The sequence below is a fragment of the Nyctereutes procyonoides genome, unplaced genomic scaffold (assembly GCF_905146905.1).
Source record: "Nyctereutes procyonoides isolate TBG_1078 unplaced genomic scaffold, NYPRO_anot_genome, whole genome shotgun sequence".
NCBI lineage: Eukaryota > Metazoa > Chordata > Mammalia > Carnivora > Canidae > Nyctereutes > Nyctereutes procyonoides.
Window position 1 is genome coordinate 12,866,653 of NW_026575044.1, and position 19,654 is coordinate 12,886,306.

General features: G+C 42.0%; 1 protein-coding gene across 5 annotated transcripts in view; it reads left to right on the forward strand.

The window, feature by feature from the left end:
- The first annotated feature begins 10,648 nt into the window (after window positions 1-10,648).
- Window positions 10,649-19,654, forward strand: part of NVL (nuclear VCP like) — a 97,316-nt gene continuing 88,310 nt past the window's right edge. Inside the window, exons 1-7 of one of the 5 annotated variants that reach the window (XM_055323674.1) lie at window positions 10,649-10,776; window positions 12,012-12,125; window positions 12,329-12,426; window positions 14,229-14,302; window positions 15,567-15,619; window positions 15,696-15,795; window positions 19,433-19,490. In XM_055323674.1, coding sequence (XP_055179649.1) covers window positions 12,424-12,426; window positions 14,229-14,302; window positions 15,567-15,619; window positions 15,696-15,795; window positions 19,433-19,490 — 288 coding nt within the window. In that variant the 5' untranslated portion in view covers window positions 10,649-10,776; window positions 12,012-12,125; window positions 12,329-12,423. Of the gene's footprint in view, window positions 10,777-12,011; window positions 12,126-12,328; window positions 12,427-14,228; window positions 14,303-15,566; window positions 15,620-15,695; window positions 15,796-19,432; window positions 19,491-19,654 lie in introns of those variants that run through there. The other 4 variants (XM_055323673.1, XM_055323676.1, XM_055323675.1 and 1 more) reach the window with 4 other exon arrangements.

Below are 19,654 nucleotides of genomic sequence, written 5' to 3' on the forward strand. Positions count from 1 at the left end.
TCAAAGCAACAGAGATTATCAGGGGCAAGAGGAGCACTGCATAATGATAAAAGGCCAATTCTCCAAGAAGACACAATAATCCTCAATTACATATACACCTAACAGCAGAGTGTCAAAATGTGTAAGGCAGAAAATGACAGAACTATAAGGAGAAATAAATGAATCCATTATTATGGTTGGAGACCTCAACAACTCTGACAGAAATGGACAGATACACCACCCAGAAAATGTGTAAAGATGTAACTGAACTCAACAAAACCATCAATCAGCTGGATATAATTCACGTCTATGGAGGATTCCATCCAACAGGAGAATACACACCCTTCTCAAACTGAATGGTTTCCTCACTTCCTGGGTGACTTCCTTAGGCAGATTCCAGGTAAAAGATACATGGATATAAATTTTTTGAGACCTGGCATGTCTGAGATTAGCTTTGTTTTATTCCTATCTTGAGTGATAGTTTGAATTAGTATAGAATTATAGGTTGGAAACTATTTCCCAGAATAATTTTAAAGCATTGCTCCCTTTTCTCTCTTGTATTAGTGCACAAGTTGAAAATTGTGTGCCATTCTAGAATTCCTCATCCTAAAAAAATAAAATAAATAAAATAAAAAATTCGACCCTGTGGGTATACTTTGTCTGTTCTTCCTTTTCCCTGACATTCTGTAATGTCATGATGTCCTCTTCCCTGTGCTTCACTGGTTGATTAGGAAAACACATATCTGCCAGTTTTGATAAATTTTTAAGAGTCACTTGATTATTTTTTTTCACTTCTGTTTTGTACCTTCTTGCTTCATAAAACATCTGTTAGTCATACATTGGGACCTCCTAGAGCCAGGATATTTCCTCTCCTATTTCCATCCCTGTGTATTTTGTTGTTGTTGTTTTTCTATGGGAATTCCTCAACTTTACCTGACAAACCTTCTGATGAAGTTTATTTACTGTCATCTCTCTATTTTATAAGGGATCCTCTCTCCTTCTCTTCTTGTTTATAGTATCTTCTTCCTGTTTCACTGATACAATATCTTCTTATTTGCACGAGGATATAAATTTTAGTATACTTGACATATTTTGCTCTGCGCATTGTCTCTATTTCCTCTAATTTCTCTTTTTACATTATTTTGTTTTGGTCTATATTTCATGTTGGAGGTTAACTTCAATCCTGGAAAGTCTGTTCATATGTTAAATTTAAAAATGAAAAAAAAAAAAAAAAGGTGGTTGGGAGCGCAGTGTGGATTGGCAGGTCGGTTGATTAGTAGGTTTCACTGCGTATTGATCAATGGTAACCTAGTTGGTCAGTGGTTACCCTTGCCTCCTCAAATGTGATCTGTTCCCTAGGGTTCTTTAGTTAGTCCAGAAAAGAATCCAAGCCTGAGTGGCTCTGTTGGTTAAGTGTCTGCCTTTGGTTCAGGTCATGATCCCAGAATCCTGGCATCAAGTCCCACGTAGGGCTCCCTGCTCAGTGGGGAGCCTGCTTCTCCCTCTGCCTGCCACTTGCCCTACTTGTGCTTTCCATCTCTCTCTCTTTCTCTCTCTCTCTCTCTCTCTCTGTCAAATAAATAAATAAAATTAAAAAAATAAAGGAATCCAAGCTTTTGCCTGGAAGAATATAAGCCAAACTTGCCAGGTTTCTGAGCAAGATAAATGGGGTAATGGAAGTGTCTGAAGACACTCACTTAATCTACCTGTTCTTAGTTGTACATCCTTTCTGTTCTCCACTGTCTTGTTAGTACAATAAGGGAAGAAAAAAATACATATGGACCAGAAAGGAGAAAATCAATTCTGTCTATGTAGATTGTCTTTTTAACAAGGTTGGAGAACACAAAGTCAATACACAAAAATCAATTACATTTTTATATTACCAACTAACAGAAATCAAAATTTTAAAACAGTAATACCTACAAGAGCACCAAAAAAGCATGAAATATTTAGGGATAAATGTAATAAAATATCCCCAGGACCTGTATGTGATTAAAACATTGATGAAATAAATCAAAGAAGACCTAAATAGATATACCAGGTTCACAGATTAGAAGACTCAAAGTTGTTAAAATGTCAATTCTTCCAAAACTGATCTACAGGGTCAATACAATACCAATCAAAATCATAGTAGTATTTCTTTAATATTAATATAAAGCTTATTCTGAAATTTATATGGAAAGGCAAAGGACTTAAAATAGCCAAGACAATTTTGAAGAAAAACACACCAAAGTTGAAGGACTCACACTGATTTTAACAGAAGAAACCAAAGAGGATTTAAGGAGTTAGAATGAAAAATTCACTACAGGGTGTCAAAAGGAGATTTGAGCAGGCTGAAAAATAATCAGCAAACTTGAAGATAGGTTAATTGAAATTACACAGTTTAAGAGGAAGAAAGAAAAAATAAAGAACAATGATATGATCAGACCCTATGAAACCTGCAGGACACTATCAAAGTACCAACATATGTATAATGAGAGTGCCAGAAAAGGAGAGAGAGAAAGGAACAGAAAGAATATTTTAAAAAATAATGGCCAGTATGTACATGAATCTACACATCCAACAAGATCAATAAGTCTTATGTAGGATAAACTCAAAGAAGCCCACACCAAAACATAATGTAATCAAACTGTTTAAAGTCAAAGATGGAATTCTGAAAGCAGCAAGAAAGAAGTGCTAGTCATGCATCTCAATAAGAATAAAGTCAGAATCTCAATAAGGTTAAAGCTGATTTCTTACCACAAACCCTGGAGACCAGAAGACAATGGGATAACAGAATCAAAATGATGAAAGAAGAAAACAAAACAAAGCAAAATTCTAAACCAATTCTATATCCAGAAAAATCATCCTTAAAAGTAAAGGAAAATGTAAAACTCCCAAGAGAAGACATACAGGAAAGCTTCATGATGTTGGATTTGGCAATGATTTCTTGCATACGACACCCAATGCACAGACAACAAAAGCAAAAATGAATGGAGCTACATCAAACTTAAAAACTCCTGTGCATCCATGGAAACAGTTGACAGCAAAAAGGCAACCTATGGATGAAAAGGGAGAACCTCTGAAGTCATATATCTGATACAGGGTTGACAAGAATACATAAAGAATTCCTACAACTCAACAACAACAATAAAAATAACCCAATTACAAAACTGGCAAGGATTCAAAAAGATATTTTTCTGTTTGAAAAGAAGGCGGCGGGCAGCTCAGGTGGCTCAGTGGTTTGGCACCGCCTTCATCCTAGGGCCTGATCCTGGAGACCCGGGATCGAGTCCCACATAGGGCTCCCTGCATGGAGCCTGCTTCTCCCTCTGCCTTGTGTCTCTGCCTCTCTTTCTGTGTGTGTCTCTCATGAATAAATAAATAACATCTTTTAAAAAAAAGAAAAGAAGAAGGCATACAAATAGCCAACAGGCAGATGAAAGTATCCCCCACACCATTAATTATCAGACCAAGGCACACCAAAATCATAATGAGATACCACTTCATCCCCATTAGGTTGGCCACTGTCACAAAATAAAACAAAAACAAAAAAAAAAAAACAGAAAATCAGAAGTGTTAGCAATGATGTGGAGAAATTGGAACTCTTGTGCACTGTTGGTGAGAATGCAAAATGGTGCAGCCTCTATGAAAAACAGTATGGAGTTCCTCAAAAAATTAAAAGTTGAATTATCATATGATTCAGTAATCCCACCTCTGGGTATCTATTTAAAAAAAACTGAAAGCAAGATCCCAAAGAGTTATTTGCATGCCCATGTTCATTGCAGTATTGTTCAAGAGAGCTGGGAGGTGGAATGCCCACTAACAGATGAATGGATTAAAAACATCCGGTATATAAGTAAAGTGGAAAATTTTTGGCCTCTAAAAAGAAGGAAACCCTGTCACATACTATAACATGGATGAACCTTTAGGACATTATACTACATTAAAATAAGCCAGTCACAAAAAGATAAGTACTATATGATTCCACTGATACAAAGTATCTATAGGAGTCAAACTCGTAGAAACAGAAAGTAGAATGGTGGCTTCTAGGGGCTGGGGTGAAGGGGAAATGGGGACTTTTCTAGTGGGTATAGAGTTTCACTTCTGCAAGATCAGAGTTCAAGATCTGTTGTCTAACAATGTCAACGTGGCTAGTGCCACTGAACTGGACACTTAGAAATGTGTAGGATGATAAATTCTGTTACATGTTTTTCATCACAATTTTTAAAAAGATTTTATTTATTTATGAGAGAGAGAGAGAGAGAGAGAGAGAGAGAGACCGTGCATGCGCATGAGAGAGAGGCAGAGACACAAGCAGAGGGAGAAGCATGCTCCATGCAGGGAGCCTGACGTGGGACTCGATCCCAGGACTCCGGGATCACAACCTGAGCCAAAGGCAGATGCCCAACAACTGAGCCACCCAGGCATCACAACCACATAAAATTATGATTATAAAGTTATTAAGGAACACGTAATGCATAAAGATGTAATACGTGGGGCACCTGGGTGGCCAGTTAGTTAAGTGGCAGACTCTTCATTACAGCTTATGTTGTGATCTCAGAGTTGTAAAATTGAACCGTGTCAGGGTCTGCGCTCAGTGTGAGTCTGCTTGAGATTCTCTCTCCTCCCACTGCCCCTCTCCCTCATGCGCCTGCATGCTCTCTCTCAAATAAATAAATCTTTTTTTAAAAAAGATGCAATATGTAACAATAACAATGTAATTAAGAGGACAAAGCTATACGTATAATGGTAGTGTTTTTTGGTTTTATTTATTTATTTTGAAGATTTGAGAGAGCGAGCACTCATGGACACGTGTGGATACACAAGCACATGCACAAAGGGGAGGGGGAGAGAAGAGGCAGAGGGAGAGAGAGAATCCCAAGTAGACTTCCCCTTGAGCACAGAGCCTGAACTGAGACCCAGAAACCATAACCCGAGCTGAAACCAAGAGTCAGACACTCAACCAACTGAGCCACCCAGGTGCTCCCCCATCCCCAATTTTTAAAAAAAAGATTTTATTTATTTATTCATGAGAGACACACACAGAGAGAGAGAGGCAGAGACAGGCAGAGGGAGAAGCAGGCTCCATGCGGGGAGCCCGACATGGGACTTGATCCCAGGTCTCCAGGATCACGCCCTGGACTGAAGGCAGTGCTAAACCGCTGAGTACCTGGGCTGCCCCAAAATTTTTATATACAATTGAAACTAAGTTGATATTAACTCAAAGTAGATTGTTATAAATTAAGATGTTAATTGTACATCCCAGGGCAACCATTAAGTAATTAACTTTAGAGGCAACTGAGGTTAAGAAATTAACTTTAGAGGCGCCTGGCTGCCTCAGTTGGTAGAACTCGTGACTCTTGATCTTGGGGCTGTGAATTTGAGCCTCTCTTTGGGTGTAGAGATTACTAAAAAAACAAAATCTTAAGAAAACAAATTAACTTTAGGGAGATACCAATCAAAATCACAATGAAATAGCATTTCACATCCACTAAGATGGTTCCAACTAAAAAACAAAAAGACAGAAAATAAGTTTTGGGGGAGGATATAGAGAAATTAGAGCCCTCCAGCAGTGCTGGTGGGAATGTAAAATAATGTAGCTGCTTCGGAAAACAGTTTGGTTGTTGTTAAAAAAGTTACATGTTGAAAAAGTCACACAATCCCACTTTTAAGTCTATGCCCAAAAGAACTGAAACCACGTATTTACATAAAAACTTGTACAAAAGTGTTCTAGCAGCATTATTCTCAAGAGCTAAGAAGAAAAGAATCCTAATGTCAATCAACTGATGAATCGATCAATGACATGATCTGTCCATACAGTGGAATGTTATTCAATCCGAAGAAGGAACGCAGTACCAACACACACTTCAACCTGTAGCCTTGGAAACTCCATGCTAAGTGGAAGGAGCCAGACACAAAAAGTCACTAATTGTGCAACTCCATTTATAGGAAATGTCCAGGGACTGTGGTAAAAGGGGAATCTCTAGAGAAGGACAGAAGCTTTGTGGTTTCCTGGGACTGGGGAGAAGGATTGGGAGTGAAGACTCGATGGCATGGGCTTTCTTTTTGGGTTGAGAAAAATGTTCTCAAACTACAGAGCGGTGATGCTTGCATGGCACTGCGGATATACAAAAAGCTACTGAAAAAAAAAAAGCTACTGAATTCCATACTGTAAAATAGTTAAAATGGGAAATATTTTGTTATATAAATTTTACCTCAATTTTTAAATCCCTGAATTATACACTTAAAATGGATGCATTTTATTACAAATAAATGACTTGGCCTCTCAATGGAGTTTGGCTCTTCTTGGCCATTTGGTCTTTCCCATTAGTCTTAGATTCAACTTTTCAAATTCCCCCAAATAACCTACATTCACTCAAATTAATGTTGGTTCTAAATGACAGAAACTTCACATGATGGTGATTTAAAGCAGAAAGAAGTTTATTTTTTCTCTCTGTTCCTCAAACAAGTCAAAGGCTTTCAGGGCCTTTGCACACTCTCCGTACCAGAACCTCTCTCCTCACACAGCCAGTCCCTGCTGACCTCAAGGTCCCTAAATGTGCCCTTCTCAGAAAGTCTTCCCCTGGCCACTGGGACAGAGAGGCAGGCTCCCTCTCCTCTTCCATACCACTCCTCATTATTTTCTTCACCATGTTCCCCAACTGAACACTTTCTCCTGGAAGGTACTACTCCAAGGGCCGTAAAATCCTTATTATTTCTCATTATTCTAATTTTAAGTTGTTTCGCCAGCCTGTGGCCTGCTCCTCTCAGCAGAATATTAAGCTCCAGGACCACATCTGTTTGACTGTGACTCTCTTGTAGTGTAGACCTGGCACAGAGGAGACAACAAACATAACATGCCTGCTCGAAATATTATTTTCATTCTATTTAAAATTATGGACATGAATGAGGCGATCATCTCAAAGGAGGACAGACTTTATTAGGAAACAGAATTATTAGTCTTTACCAGATAAAATAAAAGTTTTTTCCCTGAATCTCAGAAAACAAGGATACAGACTCAGTCTCTAGCTTCAGGGAAGCAGACAACCTCCCTTGTGACCCTGGGTAAGAAATCTCTGCCATTCACACTCTCTCACCTTTTCTCCATGTACCTATTACACATGGGGTGGCCACATATTGTCCAAACCGGACCCTTCTGAGAGATAAAGGTGAGAAACTGGATATACAAACAAACAATAGCCAGACTACATATAAAAGCAGAACCCTGACTTACAATCTGCAGGATCCAGCCTAGGAAGCCAGCCTGCTACCTGAAAGTAGTCAGGCTTGTAGAATATCAGACCATTCCTCTAGCAAATAGCCCAGAAGGCCAAAAGATACATCCTAGAACAACTGGCCCCAGATGGCCAGGATTCCACTAGTAACTCACAGCTTCCCTGGTTTTGTCCCAACTTCCAATTTGAGGACCAACCAGAGCCAGCCAATCCACTCCCCTAACTCACCACACTAGGATGCCCTGCTTCTAGTTAGCTTCCAGCCAACAGCCTCCAGCCAGGGCATCCCGAGGAGCCATCCCTGTTCCAGCCACAAAGCTCAGCCGCTCTTCTGCCTCCATTGAGTCCCTCCCAGAACACGAGTGACAGTGGTGGCCACCCTTGCTATCGTGAGCTCTGAATAGCCTTTGCCTGTTCTCATTGGGGTGATTTTCATTTATTTCCACAAATTACTATACTGTTAAGAACTATGCTGCATCAAGAGGTAAAAATCGGGACTATTCTGAGTCCAGACTTGATCACCCAAATGATAGTGCTAAAATTAGCCTAGAGGCTGTTTGTTAGAGAAATCAAGTCTGGGAGGGCAGGGCGAAGGTTGTGAAGAAGGGGAAATGTGCCGCTACCACTAGGTGGGGTTAGGAATTAAGGAACAGAGGACATTTCAATGATCGCAGGAAGATCCTCAGGTCCATGTGCACTCAAGCTACTAGTCAGTGACTTTTTGGTTGGGATGTATGGTACAGTAAAACCTGAATGCTTGAATTGATGGAAAGTTGTCTTCTGGGCAATAATTACTGAAAGTAATTCCAGCAGAAAATGTTCAAGCATTCCATTATTGATACCTAGTATTCACTTACTTTCAGTTATTGTCAGCCATACAAAATTTTTTAAAAAGATGGAATGCCTGGGTGGCTCAGCGGTTGAGTGTCTACCTTCGGCTCACAGGATCCAGGATGAGTCCCGCACTGGGCTCCCTGTGGGAAGCCTACTTCTCCCTCTGCCTATGTCTCTGCCTCTCTGTGTCTCTCATGAATAAATAAATCCTTAAAAAAAATTTTTTTTTAAAAGAAAGAGTTTAAAATTCTAGAGCGTCAGAGTATTAAATTTCTTAATAAAATTAGAGTCGGCAAGAATATGGTCAATAAAACTAACGAGTGAAGATGGCACATTCTATTTCCCAGATTTAAAATGCTCAGTGCTTTTCATGTTGAAACACTTGTGCATATTATTACCTTAACCAAAATATTTTTTAAAAAAATACATTTGTAACCCATGATACATGATAACCCATGATATAGATAAACAGTAAGGAGAAGCAAGGACTGGTTTGTCGAGGTGCTGTATACTTTCTTTTCCTTGAGGTTCATAAGTGAGGCCCCTTTCACTGACCCTTGTCCTTGTACCACACTCCCATTTGTCACTAGAGATTCTTAGACTGGACACATGACTTTGATGATCTCGAGGCAAAGAGACTGGTGATCCCCTTTAGCTTAAACTTGAGGGAAAAAAAGAAAGAAAAAGAATGTCAAAGTGACAACAGCAGACCATTAAACCAAGTGTGGGGAACTTCTAAACACTAAGGCCTTTGTGAATGCACAGGTCAGGCACCCACGAGCCAATCCTAAAGGTAGAATAGTGTCCTACGACAAATTACAGACTCACAAACTAGCCTGCTTTCTGTCCGTTGTGATGCTGCTGGGCTCTTCAGCCCTTCATCTTTATTCTATGTGGTACATTCAGCATGCACACAATTAAATTACATTTAAGCGGTTATTAGGCATTATTTATGCTAATTACTGCAAGAAGTCTTTGCTGCTGCTAAAGTTTGATATAATCAAGTACATAAATACTTAACCTAATAAGAAAAGATGTCATAAAAAGGTACAATTATCTTTTTTTTTTTTTTTTTTTTTTTTTTTTTGCTCTTCCCTACAAAACTCAAGGGCAGGGCAGGGACTGAAACCGGTGAGAACTCAATAAATGTTTGTTGAATATTCATGCAATGGGCAGAGATTTTAACCCAGGGAAATATGGGGAAAGGCCACATCGGAGCTGGCTAGCTAGCTAGTTTTTCAAAAGTCATAGAGCTGCGGGTACCCAGCAGCTTCAGTAACTGTAACCCTGGGAGCAGGACTCCCACCTCCTCCCAGCTGCCGCACTGCCGGTGACACAGCAGCCCTAGGCACGCACAGCAGAGAAGGAGGAAAGGAAGTTGGAGCCCAGTTAACCTAAGTTTTGAGTATCAGAGTGGGAATCTATATTCAGTGTAGGGATAAGAACCACTGTAAAGGGCAGCGAGGCATGTGATTGGAATTCAGAGGGGAAGATAAGCCATGGTTTCCCGAGCAAGAAGATGGTTGTGTGCCAGCATCTCCCAGCTTCTAATTCCACCTCCCCCCACCTGAATAAACAGTGTTGCCATCAGCCAAATTAGATCTCAAACAGGAATCCTGAGAATAAGGTAAACCAACAAGCAAACAGAAAGAAGAGCCGGTAACTCTGTGCATGTGAGTGTGCGTGTTAACGTTAACTGTCTCTTTGTGTCTTCTCAACTGCATAATAAAACCTCACGGGCAAATACAGATGTTCACCAAAATTTTGGGCCGCTTATGGGTCTAGCTGTAGTCCTGCACCGCAGGTACTCCCTAAGCCAGTGGCAGAAAACAGTGCAAGACCTCCAGGTCTCTGGATAAGGCACACCTGAGCTCCCCTGTGCGCCCCTGCTCACACCTGCGCTCCCCTGCTCACACCTGCACCCCTCGCTCACATCTGTGGCCTCCTGCTCACACCTGCATTCCCCTGCTCACACTTGTGCCCCCTTGCTCACCTGGGCCCCCCTGCTCATAACTGCGCTCCCCTGCTCACACCTGCACCCCTCGCTCACATCTGTGGCCTCCTGCTCACCTGCATTCCCTGCTCACACCTGTGCCCTCTCTCACACCTGCACCCCTACTCACCTGGGCCCCTTTATTCACACCTGCGCACCCCTGCGCTCCCCTGCGCACACCTGCCAGGGCCGGAACCCTCCCTCCTCCCAGGTGGGGCCTCCCTGCGGAGCCAGGTGGCGCGGTGTTTTCATCCTGGCCGCCCCGTTCCAGGAGACCTCAGGTTCGGGTTTTGTTAAGTTTCTGGCCGATACTAGCGTCGCACGGAGAAGGCGTGGCTGGAGCCCGACGCACGAACCCAAGCCGGCCACGGACGTCAGCAGGGCCCCAGAGCCGCGGTGCGCACCTGTGTCCGCGCAGCGGGGAACAATAAAGTTGAGCTTGTTCCAAAGGGGTCTTTTGTCGTCCAGGGCCCGCCGGACGAGCCTGCAAAATAGGGCTCCCACGGAGTCCCCAGCGTTGGCAGGTGTCCTGTTTCTCGGGGCGTTCTCCTCACTCGGGACAGCGCCGGCTGGGGGCGGGGCGGGGCGGGCGCGGGCACGTGGGGCGGGCGGCCCGGCGATCGCCGCGGGCAGCCCGGCGAGGACCCCGGCTCCCGTGGAGCCCGGTCCCCGCCGGCGGCCGCGCGGACGCGCGCGATGAAGCCCCGACCCGCGAGGTTCGTGGACCACAAGCTGAAGCAGCGAGTCGCGCAGGTAGAGGCCGGGCGCCGCCAGGCGCCGCGCTTTCTCGGTGGCCCCCGCGGCGAGCCGCGTCCGGGCGGGGGTGTGCGGGCCCCCTGCGGCCGCGGCGTGGCTGCCGGGGGCCGGGTCCCGCGGGTGCAGCCCCGGAGGAGCCGGGCGGCGCGCAGGTGCCTCGCGCGGTTCCGACCTTGGAGAGGCTCTCGGGCCGCCGGGTTCCGGGGTGTGCTCGTCTGCGGGGAGCGATGTGTGCGGAGTGTCTCGCAGTGGCGCAGCCTCCAAGCCGCGTAAGGAGGAGGGAGGGAGGTTTCACTTTGCACTCTGGAAGCTGGATCCTCTTACTCTTTTACTTTGCCGGTGCTGCAGTTTCCTTTCCGGATGGGTCTCTTGCTACCAAAGTCTAAATAAGTGCTCCTGTGCTGTTTCTCTATCTTCGTACTCCTTTTGCTTCCCAGGTGCCGTCACCCGGTCCAGGGCCTTTAAATACTGTCTGTATGCTATTCATATGTTCGCCAAAAAACAGCACAGGTAGAAGATGCCGTATACGTGTATTTGTGAATATGTAAACATAAATTCAATGAAAACATATTCACTTTACTTTTCTGTATTTATTTGAGAGAGAGGGTGAGAGCATGGGGGCGTGGGGTACAGAGGGAGAAGGAGAGGAAGACTCCGCGGGAGCAGGGCGCCCCACAGGGCTGGATCCCGGGACCCTCAGATCATGACCTGAGCCAAAGGCGGACACTTGACCGACTGAGCCACCCAGGGGCCCCTATATATTCACTTTACATACTCTTTATTTCCAAGACTCATGTGTGCAGTGTGGATTTTATCTTGAAAATCCAGCTGTGGGGCAGCCCTGGTGGCGCAGCGGTTTGGCGCCTGCCTTTGGCCCCGGGGCGTGATCCTGGAGACCGGGGATCGGGTCCCACGTCGGGCTCCCGGTGCATGGAGCCTGCTTCTCCCTCTGCCTGTGTCTCTGCCTCTCTCTCACTCTCATGAATAAATAAATAAAATCCTTTAAAAAAAAAAATCCAACTGTGTACTCAACATTTCCTCTTGAATGTCTGATGGGCATCTCCAACAACATAGCTACACCCGATATTTAGATATTCTCCTCCAAACTGGTCTTTTCTCAGTGTTCTCTGTTTCAGTCAATGACACTACCAGTAGTGTCCAGTAGTCAGGGCCAGAAACCTTAACAACCTTAACAACCATTACTGCTCCTTTGTTTCGCTTTCTGTAACCAGTGAATTGGCGCTTTATTTGGCTTTCCCATCACCACGTACCCCAGGCCCAGCCACGCCTCCCACCATCACAGCACAGTTGACTGCGGATCTCTGTGGTCGCTTTATCTACGTAAGGTGTGTTCTTCACCGGGCTGCCAGGGAGGTGCTTTTAAAGGGAGCTTTGCCGGGTCCCGCTCAAAACCCCCTGCAGTGGGCTCCCATAGTATCTGGGGAAAAACCATCCTAAAGAGTCATGTACTCTGGGCCCCGTCTACTTCTTCATGCTCCTTTTGCTCCCTCTTGCTTTCTGTGTCCTCACCACACTGACCCTCCTGCAGCCCGCAGCTGGCTCTCAGTGTCCCCACCACGTGCTGCCTCACTTCATCAGTAGATGTCTGGATGGTGACTCCTAACTCCAGTGGTCCTTGCTCTCATGGTATGGGACTACTCTTCACCATTTCACATTATCTGTTTTCCTCTATGGCTTTTACTTTGGTTCATTATGAAAACAATAGGTTTTTATGGTTTAAAATAGAAGGGGCAGAAGGGCATAAAAGAAGAGGCATCCCTTTGTCTTCATTTCTGTAGGGGTAACCATAGAGAGTTTCTATTGTATCTAAAATTTTGTACGCCTGTATGACTTCTGTGTGTATATATATTTTATCCACACAGACTCATCTGCATCTATTCTGCTGCTTGCTTTTTTCACCTAGTGGTATATCTTAGGCCTTTTCCCACAAATCGTACATTTGTCTCCTTGTACCTAGCACACCAGTTATTTTTATTGTTACGTGACAAACCATCCTGAAATTTAGCAGATTAACGTGATTTTATTTCTGCTGCCATCAAGGAACTGTTTGACTTGTAGTGGGTACAAGATGTACACAAATATGTATAATTCAGAATTAACTGTAGTAAATGACAGCATGGTCTAGGAGTCCAGGGCAGGGGAAGATTACCTAGAACAGGACTGCCTTGGATACCTGGTCTCTTTGTCACTGGAGGCATTGGTGCAGAGACCATTATCCTGTGTTTGGGATTCTCAAGAAGGTGCTCTATGAAGTCAGGCATCCTTGACTAGATGACTAGTGAGCATTGAAACCCAGACATTGATAGACATCCCGTGTTTCAAATCTGGCCCTGTGATATATGTGCTGCCAAGTGGGTAATTAGCTTTTCAACGTCTCTTTGAGCCTTTCTCATCTATAAAGTGGGGAGCCTGGCATCCCTCGTGGGACCACGAGTGCTGCTACAAAGCCCTACAGCAAGTGCTTGAGGCCCTCAGTTTCTTAAGATTTTTTTCCCGGTGCCTCCAGGCACATTTATTAAGTAGTTAGATCCAAGCCACTTTATGACTGTTTGTTTGTTTATTTATTTATTTATTTATTTATTTATTTATTTATTTATTTATTTATTTATTTTTAAAGATTTTATTTATTTATTCATGAGCGAGAGAGAGAGAGAGACAGAGACACAGGCAGAGGGAGAAGCAGGCTCCATGTAGAGAGCCTGATGCCGGACTTGATCTCGTGACTCCAGGATCACGCCCTGGCCCGAAGGCAGGTGCTAAACCACCCAAGCCACCCAGGGGAATCCCCTTCGTGACTGTTTAATGCAAATAACTTAGTAGCTTTTTGAAAACATAATATATAAAAACTGAAGGAAAATTAACACAGTTGTGTTTCATTCTTAAGTAATTCCACTTAAGAGTGGGGCTTGTGTGCCTATTGGGTCAGGTTGACCCTGCCATTCTTATTTCCTGATCCACACTAATTTTTGCAAGGGCTTTACTTATAGCAACTGCTGAAAACCCAGTTTTGCAAAGATCTGACATCATCCAAAGGTGATTTCATATGGAAATCATGAATTGTCTCAGACCTGAAGTTCCTGCAGTGATGGTCAGGTGGCAAATATTATGATGCTCCCTCAGATTTATAGTAGCCCTTATGCCCTTGTGAGCTAAAGTGCTTTGTTCTGGGGTATTTCGGAATTTAGGATATAATAACCCCTAACTACCTTATAGCTATTCTAGTTGTTGTTACTGTGCTCTCATAGTGATTAAAAATGTTAATTCTCTGATTCCAGACTTGATCATTATTTAGTGATTTTTTTTGGTCTCTGATACACTTAACAATGAAGTGTTTATGTTAAAGCATAACATGTTTGAATACCTCAATCTCTGATTAAAATCACTGAGTTTGAAACACTGAGTACTGAATGTCGTATTTTCTGTTTTAGTACCTCACCAGTAACAGATGTGGCAAATATGTGGACATCGGAGTCTTAGCATCTGATTTACAAAGAATGTACAGGTAAAGAGATGGAGTCTCCAGATTTTTGCCTTTATTTTTAGTTTCCATCCTGCCTGAATTCCGAGTTGACAGTAATCGCTGCTGGCACTAGTTTACCAGTCCATAAGTTCAGGATTCAGTTTAGTTATACATAGATTTACCAAATATGTATCATATGCAGAGCGCTTTCCTTGTGACTAAGGGGAACAGCTGTTGCTTCTCTTTCAGCACCGTACAGTCTAATCAGGAGTAGTGCCTCTTTTCCTGTCTCATTAAAGAATCAAAACCATGAGACATGATCTCCCTGGCTTCCTGGCTACCTCAAAATGTCTCTAGGCTTCTTCCCTAAATATTCAGGTTTTTTTTTTTTTTTTTAAGAAGATTCTGTTTTTCTCTTGCATCTCTGACCCCAGCTTTCATGACACTGCACTCCATGAGTTATCACCACCCTGTATATCGCAGTCTCCGTCTTCCTTAGTATACTAGTTTGTTAGGACTCCCGTAAGAAAGTATTAGAGGCTGGGGAGCTGAAGCAACAGAAGGTCAAGGCCTCAGAGCTGTAGGCTGGAACTCTGCTGTCGATCAAGGGACCGGCAGGATTGGTTTTTCCTGAGGTCTCTTGGCTCTCGGGTGGCCGTCTTCTCCTTTTGTCCTCATATGGTCTTTCCTCTGTGCGTCTGTCTGTATCCTAATCTCTTACTCTTATTTAAGATTTGTATACCCAATGTGGGGCTCAAAGTCACAAAGCTGAGATCAGGAGTCATGTGCTCCGTCAACTGAGCCAGCGAGGCGCCCCTGTTACTCTTACAAAAACACCAGTCATATTGGATTAATTTGCTCTAGTGCTCTGTCTTGTGGGCCCACTAGGACGGCTGCCCTGCCCTTTGGAACCGAGGAGGATAGTGCCACTCCCCGGACCCAGGCCCCAACCTCTGAGCCCCCTTTAGAGTTGTTCATCACTTTCTGTGAAGAATCAAGTGCGTCCACAGTTGAATGGCCCATCTTATAGAATCCCAGGAATTCAGCAGCATTCCTTCATCCGTCCTCCCTGTCTCCTCCTGTACAAGCGGCCAGCATTCCTGATGCTGTAAGCCCATCTCTACTCCAGAAAAATTTACAGTAGAGAAAATGTAAACTCATAAGTTGCTTGAAAATAAGCTTACGATCAGTGTGAATACAGTGACATGCTTACATGTTTGCAAATTAATGTCATCAATTTAGATTGAGTTTAATGAGAAAATGTTGGTGGAGATCCCTGTACTAAGACATTTGTTATGTTTTTCAGTGTAGACTATGGTCGAAGAAAAAGAAATGCTTTTAGGATTCAGGTAGATAAAGGTGAGTCTTTTAGAGCTGAATTATTAGTGAAGTTTAAGAACTGTGTTAGCTCATGACATTTTTCTTTTTGTTTTAGTATTTAGCATAATTACCAGTGAGAAAGAAGTTAAGAATCTAACAGCATTAGAAGATGAGCATCTGGCAAAAAGAGCAAGACAAGGTGAAGAGGATAATGAGTAAGGATCACACAAAAAGGGGGTGTTTTTCTAAACCAGGGGACCGACCACAGTACATTCCTATTTGTAAAATTTGTGGTGACTCTTCATTGCCAGCAAGGCCGTGTATACTACTTACCTACAGTCTCCAGACCTTTGGGCCTACTGCATCTCACTGTTACCCAAAGAGGACAAATTCTTTGTGTCTTTGTGTGAGTGGCCTTCTGTAGCTGGAGTGTTCATTTCTCTGCCACAAACTACTCCCCAGCCTTTAAGACGCCACATGAATGCTCCAGCCAGCCATCTTAGATGCCTTTCTGCCTGCTTCCTTAACTCTTGCTTACAAGTGTTTGATATGATGCTTGTCATATGGCGTTGAGATTACTTGTGTGTAACCCCGACAGACCTGTCTCCTTATCTTTGTTACTCTCTGCCCTCATGTAATGCCAGATACCTGAAAAGGTACCAGCTAATCTTGCTGTTTAAGAAATAGCATTAATGGGATGCCTGGTTGGTTCAGTGGTTGAGGATCTGCCTTTGGCTCAGGGCGTGATCCCGGTATGCCTGGATGAATCCCACATTGGGCTCCCTGCTCCCTGCGTGGAGCCTGCTTCTCCCTCTGCCTATGTCTCTGCCTTTCTCTGTTTCTCATGAATACATAAGTAAAATCTTTAAAAAAAGAGAGAAATAACATTAAGTATTTTTATCATGAATAGGTGTTATATTTGTCAAATACTTTTTATGCACTTAATGAAAGATTTTGTTATGGTTTTCTCCCTTTTTTCTATTAATTTGGTGAATTACATTGATTTTTTTTTTTTTTTTTATTAAGCCAGTCTTGCATCCTGGGATATACCTTACTGGGTTCCATGTATTATCCTTAGATATTGTAAAATTGTTTATCTTTTTCTGTACATGCTTATGTCTGTCTTCATATTGATCTGAATTTTTTTCTTTTTTGTGATGTTTTTGTCAATTTAGGGTTATACTGGCTTCATAATATTAGTTGGAAAAAAAATTTTTTTTCTCTATTTGACCAAAAAGTTAGTAATGTCACTGCTACTTCTTTCTTTTCTTTTCTTTTTTTTTTAGAGATGTTGTGGAACATTGCAATATATGTATATATTTATATTTATATTTTATATATATATAAAATCTTAAAAAACTTTGAAAAAAGACTTCATCTTGGGCTATAGGCTTCTTTTTGGAAAGGATTACATAACCTTTAATTTTACTAATTCTAGGGCTTTTCCTATTTTCTTTTTCTTCTTGTATCAATAAATTGTACTCTTAAAGGAATGTGTCCATTTCAGCTAAGGTGTGGAATTTGTTGGCATAAAGTTTTCAAGATATCCTCTCATTTTGCCTTCAATGTCTATAGGATCTGTGGTGGTAGTTCCTTTCCATTTTGCTGGCTTCTTATTTGGATTGACTATCATTTTCTTAACTAGTTCCATACTTGTGGACATTGGCTTGTTTCCAGTTTTGTGCTAACGTGCAGTAAATAATCCTTTAGCACATATATCTTTGTATACATTTCTTTTTTTTTTTTTTATACATTTCTTTGTTTTTTAAATGTTAAATTCCTGAAGTGGTATTTCTGGGGTTAAAGGTATATTTTTGAGATTTCTGTTACATTTGGAGCTGGTTCATCCTCCCAGCAGCTTTGTATGAAGAGTGCATTCCTCTGCACCCTTGTTATCCTAGTAGTACTATTATTTAATCTCTACCAGCTTCGCAGGCAGAAATTGATATGTTTTCATTTGTAATTTTTGGATAACTAGTGAGGTTAAATTTTTTTGACTGTTTAATGTTTCCTCTTTTAGTTGTTTGCTTATGGGTTTTGTCTTTCATTTGAGAGGTGTTTGAATTTTCTGTATTATTTGTCAGATCCCTTCATAGAAAATAGCACCTCCTTTTATACGTACTCCAAATGCTTGTTCCATTTTGCCATTCGTCTTTTATTTTTGTTAAAGTATCTTTTGAGGGGCACCTGGGTGCCTTAGTGGTTGAGCCTCTGCCTTCAGCTCATGGTGTGACCAGGGTCCTGGGATTAAGTCCCACATCAGGCTCCCTACAAGGAACCTGCTTCTCCGTCTGCCTATGTCTCTACCTCTCTCTCTCTGTGTTTGTCATGAGTAAATAAATAAATAAGTCTTTAAAAAAGAATAAAAAAATAAAATGTCTTTTGAGGGCAACCCTGGTCAGGTCCCCTCCCTCTTCTGGAGTTTTGTACTGTCACTCAAAAAGAGTCTTTTGATTAGAGAAGTCCTGCATCTGCCAGTCTTTTCCTTTATAGTTGATGCTGATATGATTAGACCTCTAGCACAGGAGTATATGGGATAATTACCTGTACTTTTTCCTTGTTTATTCATGGCATTACGTTTAACTCTTTTTTTTTTTTTTTTAAGATTTTTATTTATTTGAGAGAGCACATGCATAAGAAGGGGAACAGCAGAGAGAGAGGGAGAAGCAGGCTCTCTACAGAGTAGGGAGCCTGACCTGGGGCTCGATCCCAGGACCCTGAGACCATGACCTGAGCCAAAGGCAGATGCTTCACCAACTGAGCCACTCGGGCACGCCAAACATTTAACCTTTAAACCACTTGTAATTATCTTTGTAGGATGTGACTCTTAGGGCAAAATGGTTTTTTTTTTTTTTTTTAACTAGTTGAATTATCCACCTTCTTTATATTGATTAGAAACACCCAAACTTACATTAATAGAATTTAATGAATAACAAAAGAATTCATGTCTTTTTTTATAAAAGAGCCATAACATTCATGTAAACCTTTTTTTTTTTTTAAGATTTTATTTATTTATTCATGTGATAGAGAGAGAGAGAGGCAGAGACATAGGCAGAGGGAGAAGCAGGCTCCATACATGGAACCTGATGTGGGACTCGATCCAGGTATTCCGGGATCACACCCTGAGCCAAAGGCAGACGCTCAACTGCTGAGCCACCCAGGCATCCCTTCATAAACCTTTTTATTTAGAAAGAGTCCTGTTCTTGTTTAATTATTTTCTAAAGACATTTTATTGAATAGTACCAGGGTCCTATAGTTGTACTTGAAGCTGTTAAAATATCAACTCTGGGTTATAATGAACTGAGGCCGCATTCTTAGCTTGTCATTAGGATTTATGCCTGTTCCTTGCTGAAAGTTTATTTGTACCTTCGTTTCTCATGGACAGACTTGGGAAAGCTCCACCTGTTCACTTGGCTGTCATGTGGAGTGTGTGAATTTTTACTCAGTTACTCATTTATGGCTTGCTGGAATATTTCCTTTTTTTGGCACCTGATATTCCTAATAAGACCTTTGGGTCTGATAGGAATTTGCATTTTATTTATTGCTAGGATTAAGGTAATCACCATTTATTATGTACTCTAAGGAATTGGTGAGCTTCTCTTGAGTCGTCTGATAACTTAGGTGGACATTATTTATTATCCCTCTTTATGGATTAGGATGTGGTGCTTACAGAGATGAGTAGAAGCTAGTAACCTGCAAGTTGTATTTTGAATCCAGATTTTTCTTAATTCCAAAGCCTGGAGCCTTCACCACCATAATATTTTGCCTTAGTATATTTTTTGCTTGGAGTGGTAAATTTTTTAGGATGTGGAGAAAAGCCTTTAAGATGTTTCTTTTCCTCTTCTTACTGAGGTATACTGAAAGCTATTCAGACAGTGATTCAAATATGGAAGACTACCCAGATCCACAGGTAAGCTAGACATTTAATGGACCCACTTTGATTTTTTTTAATCATCCTGAATAATTTAACAAAATAATTAGCCTGGAATAGAATAAGAGACTTTGAACATCTCTGTCAATAAATAATTGAATATTTCCTGTGTACAGTGTTGAAGAATTCTCTGGATGGCCATC